The sequence below is a fragment of the Panthera tigris genome, chromosome A1, assembly GCF_018350195.1.
Source record: "Panthera tigris isolate Pti1 chromosome A1, P.tigris_Pti1_mat1.1, whole genome shotgun sequence".
Taxonomy (NCBI): Eukaryota; Metazoa; Chordata; class Mammalia; order Carnivora; family Felidae; genus Panthera; species Panthera tigris.
This window is the reverse complement of record NC_056660.1, coordinates 197,059,203-197,076,450: the sequence shown is the minus strand read 5'-3', so window position 1 is coordinate 197,076,450 and position 17,248 is coordinate 197,059,203. Positions and strand designations below refer to the sequence as shown.

General features: G+C 38.1%; 1 protein-coding gene across 1 annotated transcript; it reads left to right on the top strand.

The window, feature by feature from the left end:
• Positions 1–1,972: 1,972 nt before the first annotated feature.
• LOC122231770 (ovomucoid-like) lies at positions 1,973–11,354 on the top strand. The gene is made up of 4 exons (XM_042960174.1): positions 1,973–2,091; positions 3,244–3,269; positions 5,233–5,363; positions 11,056–11,354. The coding sequence occupies exons 1-4, from the start codon at positions 2,046–2,048 to the stop codon at positions 11,129–11,131; spliced, it is 279 nt and encodes a 92-aa protein (XP_042816108.1). The 5' UTR covers positions 1,973–2,045; the 3' UTR covers positions 11,132–11,354.
• The last annotated feature ends 5,894 nt before the right edge of the window (positions 11,355–17,248 follow it).

The window sequence follows — 17,248 nt, the reverse complement described above, 5'->3', positions numbered from 1 at the left end:
GGTTGGTGAGCTCTGAAGTCAGTTTTCCCAGATTTAAATTCTGCCGATAATACTAACAAAATTTCAGCTAAAAGATGTTGAGACTCTAAGGTAAGTTCTGAGGTTCTAATGTAAAACATGATGACTATAGTTGAAAACAGTGTATTGTATAATTGAAATTTGCTAAGAGAGTAGAACTTAAATGTTCTCTCTCTCACACACACACACCAAAGATAAATATATGATGGATGTGTTAATTAACTAGATGGGGAAAATCCTTTCACAATGTACAGGTACATCAAATCATCACAATGTACACTTTAAATATCTTACAATTTTATTTTGTTTATTATTATTATTTTTTTATTCTGGAGAGAGAGACAGAGAGAGCAAGTGGGGGAGAGAGGTAGAGGAAGAGACAGAATCCCAAGCAGGCTCCATGCTCCATGAGAAGCCTGACATGGGGCTTGATCCCAAGACCCTGGGTTCATGACCTGAGCCAAAATCAAGAGTTGAATGCTCAACTGACTGAATCACCCAGGTGTCCCTCAATATCTTACAATTTTAAAATAAAATCTTTTTTAAAAGTCCTGGCAAATATTTTACAATTTTGTTTTCTAGTTAATTAGTTTATAAATAATTGTATTTGTATAATACAATTGTGGTTAAACTGAGCAGGATTCTTGCAGAAACTAAGTTTGACAAGGAACTGCACACATGGCCTTGGGAGAAAGTTAAGGAGTCTTAATAAAGTTTAGTCAAGCAAAGAATCTTTGTCACAATGTAGAAAGAATTATCTGTTCTAAAATAGTCCATCTTTATTATTCAAAGCACAAGTGCTTAAGAGAACTTGGTGTCCCTGGGAAATCAGAGAACTTATCATACTTTTAGAATAACACGCCCTTCCTTAAGAGGTAAGCCTCATGTCTTTATTTTAGTAACAGTATGAACTAAGCCCCATTTCACCTGGTCATAACACAATGTTCAATATGGAATTCTTGATTTTTCATGATCTCTGGGTCCCTACCTTGTTATGCAATCCAAGTATTATAATTGAAATCACATGATAGACTTGAGTCTCCATGTATAATCCCGATTATTTCTTTAACATGCTTTGTGTTAAATATGATAGTAGGTGCCATGACCAGGGATGTAGGAATGGATATGGCAATAAAAAAGGATAACCACAACAGATGAACACAGGGAAAGGGAAGGAAAAATAAAAACAGAGGGAGGCAAACCATAAGAGACTCTTAAATACAGAGAACAAATTGAGGGTTGCTAAAGGGGAGGTGGGGGGGGATTGGCTAAATGGGTGATGGGATGAAGGATACTTATTAGGAGGAGCACTGGGTGTTATCTGTAAGTAATGAATCACTGGGTTCTACTCCCGAAACCAATACTACACAGTATGTTAACTAACTTGAATTTAAATAAATAAATTTTCAAAAAAGGATAAAGAGATTGTTCTACTAAGACAGAAAAATTGCCATTATTGTTCTATTCTAATCCATCAGTTCTCAACTGAAGAGGTGAATCAGACTCTGTCATGCAATTTAAGTGTGTGTGTGTGTGCGTGTGTGTGTGTGATACGTCTGAGTCACACTCTGGATCCACTGAATCAGAATTTTCGGGAGGAAGGGGAGACAGACGTACATTTCAAAAAAAATTTTTCCCAGAATTACTCACTCTAAGTTCATCTTTTTCACATTTGTTTCTTCTTGCTAGTTAATAAGTATAACACACTTCTATGGAACTGAATAATAATTTATCAATCAAACAAATCAGTGGTAAATCATGCTGTCATGCCATAGCTGTACAGCCTCTTAGAAATGAAATATTTTGGCCTGCAAAGTGTTCTTGGTCTTTGGTGACCTGGTGACTTTGCCCTTGGTGTCACATGTAAATAGATCATTTGCAAAGTGACTTCATAATGGGCTCTCAGGTTCTCAGAAGGGGGTAGAACTCTCAGTTCAAAAAGAGAATTGAGCCTTTGAGGATTTGCTAGGAAGTTCTTGACAGAGGGAACGCCACTAGATGAATCACGTTGTTCCTTTTGGGAGAAGATGAAAACTTTCTTTGTGGCTATTTTGGCTACCAGTTATTTCTCATGTAAGGATTTGTCAAAGAACTTTGGGGAGGGAGTAAACATCTGATCTTCCAAGGAAAGTAACAAGCCAATAATAACTGTTTTCTAGATGTATGGATTTTTGAAACTTGAAATTTCTCTCAGAGATGAATTTATTACCTCAGCTAGAATGAGTATCAGTGGTGAATCCATTTTTCAATATTCCAAAAACTCTGCCATAGACAGGCTCAGACTTGAGATAGCTTAAAGAATGATTTATGAGAGGTGTAATCACTATTAGACAAATAATTTGGTCTGTTGAGTTGATAGTCAATTTCATTTCTCTTCTCTTCGTAATGCTTTCCCACTATACTCCCACACACTGGCATTGTGTCTGTGTGTGTGTGCGTGTGTGTGTGCGTGCGTGTGCATATTCAAATACCTTCTACACAAAGCAGTATCAGTTTCTAACATGGCTTACTATTAGAGCACAGCCTGATGTTATCAAATCTCAAGAGAGGGCTTAGCTCTTCAAATTAACTCCAGCAAAATTGGAAAGGAAACTCATGAGGCGAAATTAAATCTGCCAGCGGAGATTTGATCTGGTGAAGTAGAAGGGTAGGCAAGGAGGACACTCAGCTATAGCAGCTGAAAGAAGTCAAGGCTGTTAAGTAGAATATAAAGTATGAAGGTTATAGGAACCATTTGGGTAAGCAGTTGTTGACACAGAGATCCCAAACACAGCAAGAGCCTTCCTTATACGCACATTGAGTTTAAAAAGAAGATATTTAAGACAGGCAATAGTCAAAAAAGAATGCAGGTATCTAAGATTACTGTCAGCAGGTAGCCAGTCTATCAAGAACTAGGCTTTCTCTAAAATGGGTCTACACAATGTCTGAGCAGCCCAACTGTGGATGATATGCTGAGTCCCAGAGGATGAATCTCTCCTGACTAAAGCCAACATTAAACCTAGGAATGGGTTATGGTTGAATTCTCAGGTGGGACAGTAAGTGTGCTTGCAGAGTGCTTTGGGAACCAGGCACGGCTAGGCAAATCTTACTTGAAGGAGCCACATATTTTTCTATGACTTTCATGGTTATTAATTTAGATGGGATTCCTTAACGGGTTAATTAACTGTTCACATCTAAATACTATATTTTTTACTTGATCCTTTTTCCTAAACATTTTTGTTTCAGATATTTTTGGTAACGGGCCACACAAGGTAAGTTTTCTACTTCCTACGTGAGAATGATTTTTACAGTCTTAGGCTTCTAGTATTTCTATTAGGTTGAACCATATTAAACCACATGAAATTGCTAATATTTGATCATTTCTGATATATGTGATGGCAATGCATATAGTTCAATCTACCCAACTCTGTCAAAAGAGATCCTAGGGTAAACCAGGACTCATCCCTGTCTTTACTGCACCTCTATTTCCTTATATACCACCAGCAATTAAAGCTCCTAATTTCTGGGGTTTTTCCCTCCTTCTAAATTCATTGCTGTTGCTTGCATTTAAGTTCTCCTCACTTCTTGCCTATATTATTACAGTGGCCACCTAATTGTCTTTCTGTACTGAGTCTGATCCAGGAGTTGGCAAAAGATGGCCACTTTATTTTGAGAAAAAGAGTTTTACTGGAATGCAGCCATGCTCATTAGTTTATGCATTGGCTCTGGCTGCTTTTAGGCTACGTGAGTTGAGTAGTTGCAACAGAGACCATATGGCTTAAAAATTATAAAATACTTGCTACCTAGCTCTTCATAGGAAAAGTTTGTCAATCCCTATACTAATCTTTCCCACACTGTTAAATATGGGCCTTCTAAAATACAAACCTGATTGAGACATCTCTCTCCTTAGAACGGTGACTTCTAGTACTGATGGGAGATAAACCTTTTTGCATGACTTAGAATACCTTCTTTAATGCAGCATTTCTCCCTGAAAGGAGAATTCCCTTTTCTCACCTTAGGTTCTAGGTGACTTAAATTATTTTGGGCTCCAAGCTATTCCAATTTTGTCTTTGTGTATATAATTCTAATTAAATTATCCTTCTTTTCATACTCATATTCAATTTTAGAAATCATTTTCATCTCTTAAGAGTACACCAAAGAAAAACTTTTTTTGGTAAAGCCTCCCCAAACAAATCATGTAGCCTTACTCATTAAAAAAGGAGATGACAGACATAAACAGTATTTCTCAAAAAGTGACTTGAGTACCCTCTAATAATATTAGTGATCATTTTAGCTAATTTAACAGTGAATATTTTGGTTGTAATCATTATAACTGTTCTTTGATGTGTGTTAGAAAAAAATATAATTACAACTTCAAATCCAAGATATCCTGGATATTAACGTTTAGGACATTTCTAGGGTGAGTAGTCAAGTTTAAAAAGGAAACCCATTCAGTAAAAAATACTTTTAAAGAAAAAATGGCACAGGAATTTGGAAGGAATCATGACCCAAGGGACTGAAGTTGGCAAACATTGCTGTAGGCAATGAGAGCCACTGAAGTTTTGTAGATATGGTAGCACCTTGATCTACGGATATCTAAATATTATGTGATCTGAGTCAATGGAGTAGGAAATTGTGGCAGCCCATTCCTTTATCTGCTCATTACATGGTGCTTATGAACTTTCCAGGCCCCCCTGTAGACAATTTACTCTGTCACTCAACTTCCTCTGGATCCAGCTTATTCCAACTCTGGGACTATGAAGGTAGAAAAATAAAATGAGGAGATATTGAAGAAATCTTGTCTCACTATTCCAGCCTCCTAATCCCCAGAGGACTGGTCTATAGTGAATACCAGAGTAGGACCATGCAGGGTATTCCAATCTAAGAACCACAGTTAAAGGGGGTTTTGATGAACTAACATGATTCCAGAAGCGCTTCAACAGTGGTTGTAGTCATTTTTTGTCACTTCCCAGAATGTTCTCTCTCCCTTCTACCAGATACATATTACACAGCCAAAGGTCAGGGCTATATGGCCTCAGCTGCCTTTTAAGTGGAAACCCCAAAGGCTCCAGCTGCTGAATTTAAAATAAGGAAGTTCTGATGTTTAAAGTGTGAAAGAAGACATATTTTATCATTATCTCCTGTCTGCACAAAATAAAACTCCCAAGCACTTATATTAGAAGCCATTAAGAGATCATTACAGGATAGAGTTTGACCTGTGGAGTTTTGTTTTAGGACATTCCATGCGGTTACTATCAAAAGAAGACCATACAACAAAAATCTATATGCTCCATAAGAGTCAGCCCACTATGCGCTTCTAATAATGTTACGTATTCTAATTCCTGCGTGTACTGCTTCGCTAACATGTAAGTGAAAACACCAAACCCAAAACAGAAACCTGTTTTGAGAACTTAACATGTAGCTGACCGGTAATATATGGAAATTTTGAATCACTATACTTTACACCTGAAACTAACTCTGTATGTTAACTACACTGGAATTAAAATTAAAAGAAAAAAAAAAAGCAACCCTTCTACACATTTTGGAATGTGTGTGCGAAACCCTCAAGATGTGATTCTGGAAACTAAAAGTGTCCTTGGAGTTTCACTCCAGCTGGCTGAACCTCAGGGGGATGGGGGTAACAGGTACTGAGCAACTGAGATTCTGAGTCCTACCTCCAACTCCAGCAGAGAAGTCCCCCTCTCCCTGTTCTGAACATTAGGTTTCAGAGTGAAGTTATATGTGAAAAAAGTTTCTGTTCCTAAAATGTTTGAAAATCAAAGCTGTAAGAAAAATCACCCTTTTCAAGATAAGACTATGGCAATAAGTCTCAGTACTCAGTCAGAAGACCTTGGGTTGAGTCCTGCCCCTGCAGGGCTAAGTGATCCTGGGAAGTCTTGTAACCCCTCCATAACTCAAGTTCTCAGCTACAAATCTGAGATAATATTTCCTGCTTTAATTGCTAAATACGCTGTGACAACACTGACGCTTCTTTCCTGATACTTTCAAACATACGAAGCTCTCTGCTGCTTCAGGACCTTTGGGCAAAAACCATCCTCTCCTGCAAGAAGAGTGCATGCTTTTCACAGGACTGGTTGTGTCTCATTGTTTTGGCTTCAGTCTAAATATTTCTCCATTACAGATGCCTCCCCTGGCCATCCTGTCTAAAGTAGATTTACTTCTGGTATTTTTCATGTTAGTATGCTTCTGTTTCCTTCATAATTCTTACCAGATATTTTATTTTTATGTTTCTGTTCCTTTGGTTTTGGCCTATCAACAAACATAAGCTCCATGAAGTCAGAGGGCAATACGACCTAGGACAGGTAACTTAACCTAAGCAATTACCCGAGAAGTTGACCGTGAGACCTGAAAAAGCTAAGGCCTAAAAGGAGCTTAGCATAATGCTTGTCATACATCACCAGTGTCCTTGTTGTGTTGCTTCCAACTAGATGACTTACCAACCTGGTTTGCCTGAGACTGAGGGTTTTCCTGGGGGGTGAGACTTTGGGTGCCAAAAGAGAACGGTCTCAGACAAATCAAAATAACCAGTCACCTCACCATCAGCAGGCTTTCCTATCTAGCCCCTTAGTTCTCCATCCATATTTACCAACTTTTTCTTTCCCTCAGAAATATAACCTGTACGATCGTCATCCTCAACTAGTGCAACAGTACCTCCCAGACAACCTCAAAACCGCATCAAATAGACTTCCTCTGTAGTGGTCGCGATAGGATCATGGCCCATGCTGAGATCCCTTAGAAGAAAAAGAAATTGTACAGACTACCCCTTCTCCCAAATTTATTAGTAGCTCTCCACTTCCATCCTTCCTTCAAACTTACCGTTTACCCTCTTCCCTAGGATCCCAAGGTTTCGGGGAAGTGAAAAATAACTTCTTTATTGCTAAGAATTTATTTTTAGGATTTTAATTTAAAAACAGAGTGAATCATAAATTCACAAATGCACTGTTTTAAAGTGTACAATCCAGTGGTCGTTAGCATATTTGCACCACTAACTAATTTCAGAATAAATTTCATCGAAAGTCTGTCTCCCTTCCACCATCCCGCCAGTACCTGGCAATCACTGGTCTACTTTCGTCTTGATGGGTTTGCTTATTCTGAACAATTAGTATGAATGCGATCATACAATACGTGGCTTTTTGTTTCTGGCTTCTGTCATTCAGCATAAGGTTATCAATGTGCATCCATGTTGTAGAATATACCACTTCTTCGTGTCTTTTTATGGTGAAGTAATAGTCTATTGTATGGCTATACCACACTGCTTTTATTTGTCCGTTAATGGGCATTGGGTTGTTTACATTTTGGGCTATTGTGAATAATGTTGCTCTGAACATTCATGTACAGGGTTTTGTGTGGACATATGTTTTCATTTCTCTTAGATGTATATCTAGGAGCGGAATTTCTGGGTCATATACTAACTCTATGTTTAACAGTTTGATGGACTGCCTGTTTTTCAAAGCAGCTGCGACAGTTTACAATCCCACAAGCCATGCATGAGGCCTCAATTTCTCCACATTCTCAGCAACCCTTGTTATTCTTCATCTTTTTTATGATAACCATCCTAATGGGTGTGAAGTGGTGTCTTGTGGCTGTGATTTGTATTTCTCTAGTGACAAATGATGTTTAATATCATCTCATGGACTAATTAACCATTTGTTCAATGCCTATTCAAATCCTTTCCTCACCTCTCAATAATATTATTCACCTTTTTATGGTTGAGTTGTAAGAGTTCTTCATATATTCTGGATACATGTTCCTTATCAGATATTTATTTGCAGTATTTTCTCCCATTCTGTGGGTTGTCTTTTCACTTTATTAATGATGTCCTCTGAAGCACAAAATATTTTCATTTGATGATGTTTAATTTATTGTTGCTATGCTTTCATTGTCATATCTAAGAAACCAGTGCTTTAACCCAAGGTCCCAGAGATTTACTCCTCTGTTTTCTTGTAAGAGGCTTATACTTATTTTTTATATACTTATGTCTTTGACCCATTTTGAGTTAATTTTTGTACATGGTATGAGGTAGGATATCTAACTTCATTGTTTCATACGTAGATATCCAATTGTCCCAGCACTATTCGTTGAAGACTGTTCTTTCCCCACTGAATTGTCTTAGCACCCTTGTTGAAATCAATTGATCACAAATATAAGGGTTTATTTCTGGACTCTAAATTCTATTCCAGGTTTGTATACCTATCCATATATTGATACGATACTGTCTTGACTACTGAAGTTTGCCATCAGCTTTGAAACTAGGAAGGATATATTCTTCAACTTTGTTCTATTACTAATCGTCTTGGCTATTCTGGGCCCTATCCTTAGAAAGTTATAAAGGTGTTCTCAAAGAATAATGTACGGATCAGTTTAGCGTAATAGTTTTAAGAGTAACATGAGGGGCGCCTGGGTGGCTCAGTTGGTTGGGCGGCTGACTTCAGCTCAGGTCATGATCTCGAGGTCCGTGAGTTCGAGCCCTGCGTCGGGCTCTGTGCTGACAGCTCAGAGCCTGGAGCCTGTTTCAGATTCTGTGTCTCCCTCTCTCTGACCCTCCCCTGTTCATGCTCTGTCTCTGTCTCAAAAACAAATAAATGTTAAAAAAAAATTAAAAAAAAAAAAGAGTAACATGCTAGGGAAAAATTAGATATTCTAATAATTGATGATTGGCTTCAATAATCTGTAGTACATCTGTAGTCAATATTTCTTAGGAAACAAGTCACGGAAGCAGTTGTGTCATTGTTTATAGGAGTTCTACAAATATCAATGCTCCAATGCCCTTTGACTTTGCTGGAAAGAAATTTAGTATTTCCTAAGGTTTTCATTTTCTAAGTAGTTCTTAGACAAGTACAAAGACATTAGTAGCCCTGGAAGGAAATATATTTTTCTCAGAAAAAATCTGCTCCTTTTCCTATTGTGGTACCACCACTTAAATACCCTTGTCCATATTCATCTTCCTGGTGTTTGGTACGCCTATGTCCTACTGCTAATCTTCTTTTTGTCTCAGGCCAGTGGGAAATCCATTCAGCTTGCCCTCCCTGGTCATTTCAGAGAGTTCACATGTAAGAATTATCTGAGTCCCCAGCTGTCACATTTATCTCCTTTAGCCTGAAGTTTCTTACTTCTCAGATTTTCATTCCAAATGTGGGGCCAGGACACATTCATGATAAGCTGAGGGCACCGAGCACAACTTTATGTTATCTGCATGTGTGCCTCCCTCTCTCCTTCGGGTTCTAGTTCAGGTTCTGCCAGTACGTTGTTTCTGCATCCTGGGGAAGTCAGAAGGTTGATCTGCTTAAGCACACTGAAGACTTTTGGCTCAACATTTTGTTTAAAGGCTCATCCTTTTTAAGCCATGTATGATAAAAAGAAAGTTTACTAGATATTACGTATTTGGTTTTCTAAAAATAAGCATGACATAACGTTGAGCTAAAAAAAGGAAAATCTAAGGATATAAAATGATACATACTTTTGAAGGATATAAAATGATCAGACTTTTGAAAAATATATTTATTACGTATACAGGAAAATATAAAATATATGAAAGAATACATGATGGGGATCTTTTGAATACTTATAAATAAACCTAATGTAACTTTTGTGCCTATTATATGCCAGGCACTGTGCATGCTGCTACATAGTAATTATCTCATTCAATATTCAAAACGATCCTATGAAGGAGGTATTGGTGTTAACTACCATTTTGTAGATGATAAAACTGAGGTTGAGGGTAATTTAGGGATGCATCAAGAAGTCATAGCTCACTAGGGGAGAAACCAAGAGACAAGTATACCAATCTGACATCCAGAACCTTCAAGCTAAACTTCGCATTATCTTTAAAAAAATTTTTTTTTAATGTTTATTTATTTTTGAGAGACACAGAGAGAGACAGACAGACAGAACATGAACAGGGGAGGAGCAGAGGGATAGGGAGACACAGAATCAGGAGCAGGCTCCAGGCTGTCAGCACAGAGCCTGATGCAGGGCTCGGACTCCTGCAAGATCATGACCTGAGCCGAAGTCAGACGCTTAACCGACTGAGCCATCCAGGTGCCCCTAAACTTCTCATTATCTTATCTCATGATTAGAATCTCTATTTGGGTAGAGTTTTAGGATTTTTCAGAACAATTTCTCATATTTATCCATTTGTCTCATGAATATTTAATAGGCATCTAGTAAGTTCAAGATACTGTGCTAGGTGCAGAAATAGAATATAAAGCCTGCCACAGCTTAGAAAGTACCTTCCCAAACAGGGCACCTATGAGACCCACACCAAAACTGTGTGGTAGGAAGAGATGCGATTGATTATTCCCTTTTTTGGCATATAAAAAGAAAAGACTCCAAAGTTAATTGTTGCCTAATGTGAATTAGTAAGTATTTGCAAAAGATTAATGTTTTGATTATTTCCCAGTAGCTCCTCTGTGGCTATTAATTTTTTTAAAAAAATGGTCCGCTTTTTCATGAAAAATACAATAGCAAAAGTCTACTGACTATAATTTAGCACAAAATGTCGTCATTGGCTTGCTGTCGTTTCTTACTGTATTTCTGCTGAAGACGACAAATATCTTCTGTTTTCCACATTGCTGTATTAATCTTGCTCTTGACCACTATGTCCTTTGCCCCCAACAATAAAAATCCTTTCTGCTTGCAGTTCATAGAGAACGTTCACAGTGAGCCTCAAAGAGTTTTCTCAGTAGGTACCCATAATCGTGGCAGATTATGGTAATTCTGGTTCAGAAAAGTGAAAAAAGTTCCTCAGGGTACCTCAGGGAATCATTTTTGTCCCTCCCTATACTTCTTAATATACAGGTTCACTCATTTGCTAAAAGCTCTAATAATTTTTCCCCATGATTTCGAAGTAGAGGAGTCACCAGGGTGAAGGAAGAGTGAGGGTAGAGCATACCTTTATAGCTGTGTGCTGTTTAAATCAGGGGTTTACAAATCAAGGCCTCCCTTCCCTTAAAATCCTTACTAAAATACAGCTAGATTAGAAGAGAAGGTTATATTGAATACAAATAGTCTCTAAATGTTTATATCAATTTCTCTTAGAGCTTTGAAACACACTTTGAAAATTCAATACAGTGGAAAATGCAGAACGACTAAAAAATCTCAGAATAAGACCTGATTTTCCTTCATTCGTCAGGACTGAACCCATTTGAATTAAACATCGTCTTTCTTTCAAAAAGTGGAATTCATTACATCACTTTATTTTTAAAAAATCAATAAATCTTATGCTATGGAAAGCCCCTCTTTAACTCAAGATATATTTAATGAGATGTGCCAGAATTGTGTTTGTTTCTAGAAATACAGAGCTGAGTTGAAAGTGACCCCTGACTTTGAGCCACTCACAGTCTGTTAGGCTAATTGGACAATTCATTCATTTATTCAATAAATATTCTTTAAGTACTTATGAGAGTGAGAGATTTGGTTAAATTCTGGGACCTCAGTGGTAGTTAAAACAGGTCCGTGTCTTCGTGCAGTTTACAGTCCAGCAAGGGAGCAAGAAAATGAATGATTATTTAAAAATATGACAATGTAGGGGTGGAGCCAAGATGGGGGAACAGCATGAAAGTTTTTTGTGTGTCTCGCGCCCACGAAATACAGCCAGAGCAACACTAAACCATCCTGCACACCTAGAAAACTGATTGGAGGATTAACACAACAATCTGCACAACCGAAACCACAGAATTCAGCAGGTACGCGGCACAGAGAGGTGAACTTGGGGAGCGAGAAGCTGCGGGAAGGGAGCCGCTTTTGCGGGCGGAGAGAGGACAGAGACGGGGGGTGGGGGGGAGAATATGAGAAAAGCACCCCTCCCCAAAAGAAGCTGGAGAGAAAGTGGAAAATTGGAAACAGCCCCAGGGACTAAACTAAAAAGGGAGAAAGGAGAAAGGAGAGGGTTAAACTCCATTGAGACTGTAAACAAGGGGAGCGCAAAGGCTGCAACTCTGCAGCTACATACCTGGCGGTGCTCTGGTGGGAAAGGTGAACCCCCAGGAACAGAGTGGGGTCCAGGAGGTTCTTGGACCACACGGGAAAAAGCGGTTCCACTGCTGGAAGGACATTTGGTAGAGACTGTTGAAGCCACCTGGTCCCAGCAGACCCCAGAGAAGGGCCACATTCGCTGGTGCTGGTACAGGGTCCTTAAGGGTGAAGCCTGGTGCCAGATGTGTGTTGTGATTTTTCCATAATCCCTGAAATGCTGCTGCTACACTATCTCGTGAACTTTTTCTGGGCCAGGCAGGCACCTGGCCGCAGTCTCGGGGCACCGGCAGCAGCAGGGTCCAGCAAGCGTTCCTGGGTGCAGCCAACATTCAGCCATTGCTCATTCGGCCATCGCTCGGTGAGACCCGCTCGCAGAGGGGCGGAAGGGGTCAAAGCCGCAGTCCTTCGGAAGTAAGGGGCCAGGGAAAACACCCGCATCTGAGACAAAACTCAGGAGACAGGTACTGCCTGGGGCTTGGTCATGGACAGTGAAAAAGCGGGGAGTGGATGAAAGCTGAAGACAGAGGATGGGTGCGTGATTGCTGATGGGAAGAAGAGTTCCGATAGTAGAGGCAGGCCATTTTCACTGCTCCCGCGCACGCGCATATACACCTAGGAGCATCACAACGTTCCACCCCAGTAGGCTAGCAGCGCCATCTAGTGGTGAAAGGAGCCATTACACTAAGCCCGGCCGAACTGGGCCAACCTTGCCCTTCAAGAACAAGTATCACTGTCTGCTTAGTTTATGGACTATAAAGTGCTTCATAGTCTGACATCTAGGGGAAAACGAAGTAATTTCAGTCCTATTTCAATCTGTTAGCAGGTCCATCTATTCAATTTTCTTTCTTTCTTTCTTTTTTTCACTTCTTTTCCTTGAATACAGAAAGAGAAAAAATTCATTTTTTTTCAATTTTTATTAAAAATATTTTTAATTGTTTTTCTATATTTTTTACTTTTATGTAAATTTTTTCAAATTCTATTTTACTTCCATCATTTGTAGTCTACTTCAGTGTATTCACTTTTCCAAATTTTCAAACGATTTGTTTTTTGTTTCATCTCTTTTTCTTGAATACAGAAAGAGAAAATATTCATTTTTATTTTTAATTTTTATTAAAAATATTTTTCTTAAAATTTTTTCCACTATACTCTTTATTTTTGTGTAATTTTTTTCAAATTCTATTTTACTCCCATCATTTCATTTTAGTTTACTTCAGTGTATTCATTTTTTCAAATTCTCAAATGATTTCCTTCCCCCCCCCCAACTTTTTTCTCTAATCTATCAAACCACTTTCAACACCCAGACCAAAACACATCTAGGACCTAGTATCATTTATTCGATTTGTGTGTGTGTGTGTTTAATTTTTTAATTTTAATAGTTTTTTAATTTTAATTTTTCTACCTCGTTAATTCCTTTTATCCCATCAAAATGACGAAACAAAGGAATTCACCCCAGAAGAAAGAGCACGAAGAAACGACAGCCAGGGATTTAACCAACATGGATACAAGCAAGATGTCTGAACCAGAATTTAGAATCACAATAATAATAATACTAGCTGGTGTCAAAAATAGATTAGAATCCCTTTCTGTGGAGATAAAAGAAGTAAAAACTAGTCAGGATGAAATAAAAAATGCTACAACTGAGTTGCAATCATGGATGGATGCCACAGCAGCAAGGACGGATGAGGCAGAACAGAGAATCAGTGATATAGAGGACAAACTTATGAAGAATAATGAAGCAGAAAAAAAGAGGGAAATCAAGGTAAAACAGCACAATTTAAGAATTAGAGAAATCAGTGACTTGTTAAAAAGGAACAACATCAGAATCATAGAGGTCCCAGAAGAGGAAGAGAGACAAATAGGGGTAGAAGGGTTATGTGAGCAAATCATAGCAGAAAACTTTCCTATCATGAGGAAAGACACAGACATCAAAATCCAGGAAGCACAGAGGACCCCCATTAGATTCAACAAAAACCAATCATCAACAAGGCATATCATAGTCAAATTCACAAAATACTCAGGCAAGGAGAGAATCATGAAAGCAGCAAGGGAAGAAAAGTCCCTAACCTACAAGGGAAGACAGATCAGGTTTGCAGCAGACCTATCCCCAGAAACTTGGCAGGCCAGAAAGGAGTGGCAGGATATATTCAATGTGTTGAATCAGAAAAATATGCAGCCAAGAATTCTTTATCCCCCAAGGCTGTCATTCAAAATAGAAGGAGAGAGAAAAAGTTTCCCAGACAAAAAAAAATTAAAGGCGTTTGTGACCACTAAAACCAGCCCTGCAATAAATTTTAAGGGGGACTCTCTGAGGGGAGAAAAGATGAAAAAAAATTTATATACATTTATATACATATATATGTATGTAAATAAATAAATACCAAAACCCAACAAACATTAGAAAGGACCAGAGAACACCACCAGAAACTCCAACTCTACAAGCATGATAATGGCAATAAATTCATACCTTTTAGTTCTCACTCTAAATGTCAATGGACTCAATGCTCCAATCAAGAGACAGAGGGTAACAGAATGGATAAGAAAACAAGATCCATCTATATGCTGTTTACAAGAGACCCACTTTAGACCTAATGACACTTTCAGATTGAAAATAAGGGGATGGAGAACCATCTATCATGTTAATGGTCAACAAAAGAACGCCAGAGTAGCCATACTTATATCAGACAATCTAGACTTTAAAATAAAGACTGTATCAAGAGATGCAGAGGGCATTATATCATAATCAAGGGATCTATCCACAAGAAGACCTAACAATTGTAAACATTTATGCGCCAAATGTGAAAGCACCCAAATATATATATCAATTAATCACAAACATAAAGAAACTCATTGATAGTAATACCATAATAGTAGGAGACTTCAACACCCCACTCACAGCAATGGACAGATCATCTAATCAAAAAATCAACAAGGAAACAATGGCTTTGAATGACACACTGAACCAGATGGACTTAACAGATATATTCAGAAAATTTCATCCTAAAGCAGCAGAATATACATTCTTCTCCAGTGCACATGGAACATTCTCCAGAATAGACCATATACTGGGACACAAATCAGCCCTAAGTAAGTACAAAAAAATCGAGATCATACTGTGCATATTTTCAGACCACAACGCTATGAAACTCAAAATCAACCACAAGAAAAAATTTGGAAAGGTAACAAATACTTGGAGACTGAAGAACATCCTACTAAAGAACGAATGGGCTAACCAAGAAGTTAAAGAGGAAATTAAAAAGTATATGGAAGCCAATGAAAATGATAACACCACAACCCAAAACCTCTGGGACGCAGCAAGGCAGTCATAAGAGGAAAGTATATAGCAATCCAGGCCTTCCTAAAGAAGAAAGAAAGGACTCAGATACACAACCTAACCTTACGCCTTACGGAGCTGGAAAAAAAAACAGCAAATAAAACCCAAAACCAACAGAAAAGACAGAAACTAATAAAGATTAGAGCATAAATTAATGCTATCAAAACAAAAAACAAAAAAACAAAACAAAACAAAACCCAAAACAGAACAGATCAATGAAACCAGAAGCTGGTTCTTTGAAAGAATTAACAAAATTGATAAACCACTAGCCACTTGGATCAAAAAGAAAAAGGAAACAACCCAAATAAATAAAATCAAGAATGAAAGAGGAGAGATCACAACCAACACAGCAGAAATAAAAACAATAATAAGAGAATATTATGAGCAATTATATGCCAATAAAATGGGCAATCTGGAAGAAATGGACAAATTCCTAGAAACATATACACTACCAAAACTGAAACAGGAAGAAATAGAAAATTTGAACCGACCCATAACCAGTAAGGAAATTGAATAGGTAATCAAAAATCTGCCAAAAAACAAGAGTCCAAAGCCAGATGGCTTTCCAGGAGAATTCTACCAAACATTTAAGGAAGAGTTAACACCTATTCTCTTGAAGCTGTTCCAAAAAATAGAAATGAAAGGAAAACTTCCAGACTCTTTCTATGAAGCCAGCATTACCTTGATTCCAAAACCAGACAGAAACCCCACTAAAAAGGAGAACTCCAGACCAATTTCCCTGATAAACATGGATGCAAAAATCCTCAACAAGATATTAGCCAACCAGCTCCAACAATACATTAAAAAAATTATTCACCACGACCAAGTGGGATTTATACCTGGGATGCAGGGCTGGTTCATTATCCACAAAACAATTAACGTGATTTATCACATCAATAAAAGAAAGGACAAGAACCATAAGATCCCCTCAATAGGTGCAGAGAAAGCATTTGACAAAATACAGCATCCTTTCTTGATAAAAACCCTCAAGAAAGTAGGGATAGAAGGAGCATATCTTGAGATCATACAAGCCATATATGAATCACCCAACGCTAATATCATCCTCAACGGGGAAAAACTGAGAGCTTTCCCCCTAAGGTCAGGAACAACACAGGATGTCCACTCTCACCACTGTTATTCAACATAGTATTGGAAGTCTTAGCCTCAGCCATCAGACAACACAAAAAATAAAATGCATCCAAATCGGCCATCCAAATCGGAGGTGAAACTTTCACTCTTCGCAGATGACATAATACTCTATATGGAAAACCCAGAAGATTCCACCAAAAAACTGCTAGAATTGATTCATGAATTCAGCAAAGTTGCAGGATATAAAATCAACACACAGAAATCAGTTGCATTCCTATACACCAACAATGAAGCGACAGAAAGAGAAATCATGGAATCAATCCCATTTACAGTTGCACCAAAACCCATAAAATACCTAGGAATAAATCTAACCAAAGAGGTGAAAAATCTATACACTGAAAACTATAGAAAGCTTATGAAAGAAATTGAAGAAGACACAAAAAGATGGAAAAAGATTCCATGCTCCTGGATAGGAAGAACAAATATTGTTAAAATGTCGACACTACCCAAAGCAATCTACATATTCAACGCAACCCCTATCAAAATAACACCAGCATTCTTCACAGAGCTAGAACAAATAATCCTAAAATTTGTATGGAACCAGAAAAGACCCTGAGTAGCCAAAGTGATCTTGAAAAAGAAAACCAAAGCTGGAGGCATCATGATCCTGGACTTCAAGCTATACTACAAAGCTGTAATCATCAAGACAGTATGGTGCTGGCACAAGAACAGACACTCAGATCAATGGAACACAATAGAGAACCCAGAAATGGACCCACAAATGTATGGCCAACTAATCTTTGACAAAGCAGGAAAGAACATCCAAAGGAATAAAGA

Coding starts and splice junctions, on each gene's coding strand:
- LOC122231770 (XM_042960174.1), top strand. CDS start 2,046: ATGAAAACTTTCTTTGTGGCTATTTTGGCTACCAGTTATTTCTCAT. Junction 2,092..3,243: donor GGCTACCAGTTATTTCTCAT/GTAAGGATTTGT, acceptor TTTTTGTTTCAG/ATATTTTTGGTAACGGGCCA. Junction 3,270..5,232: donor TTGGTAACGGGCCACACAAG/GTAAGTTTTCTA, acceptor GTTTTGTTTTAG/GACATTCCATGCGGTTACTA.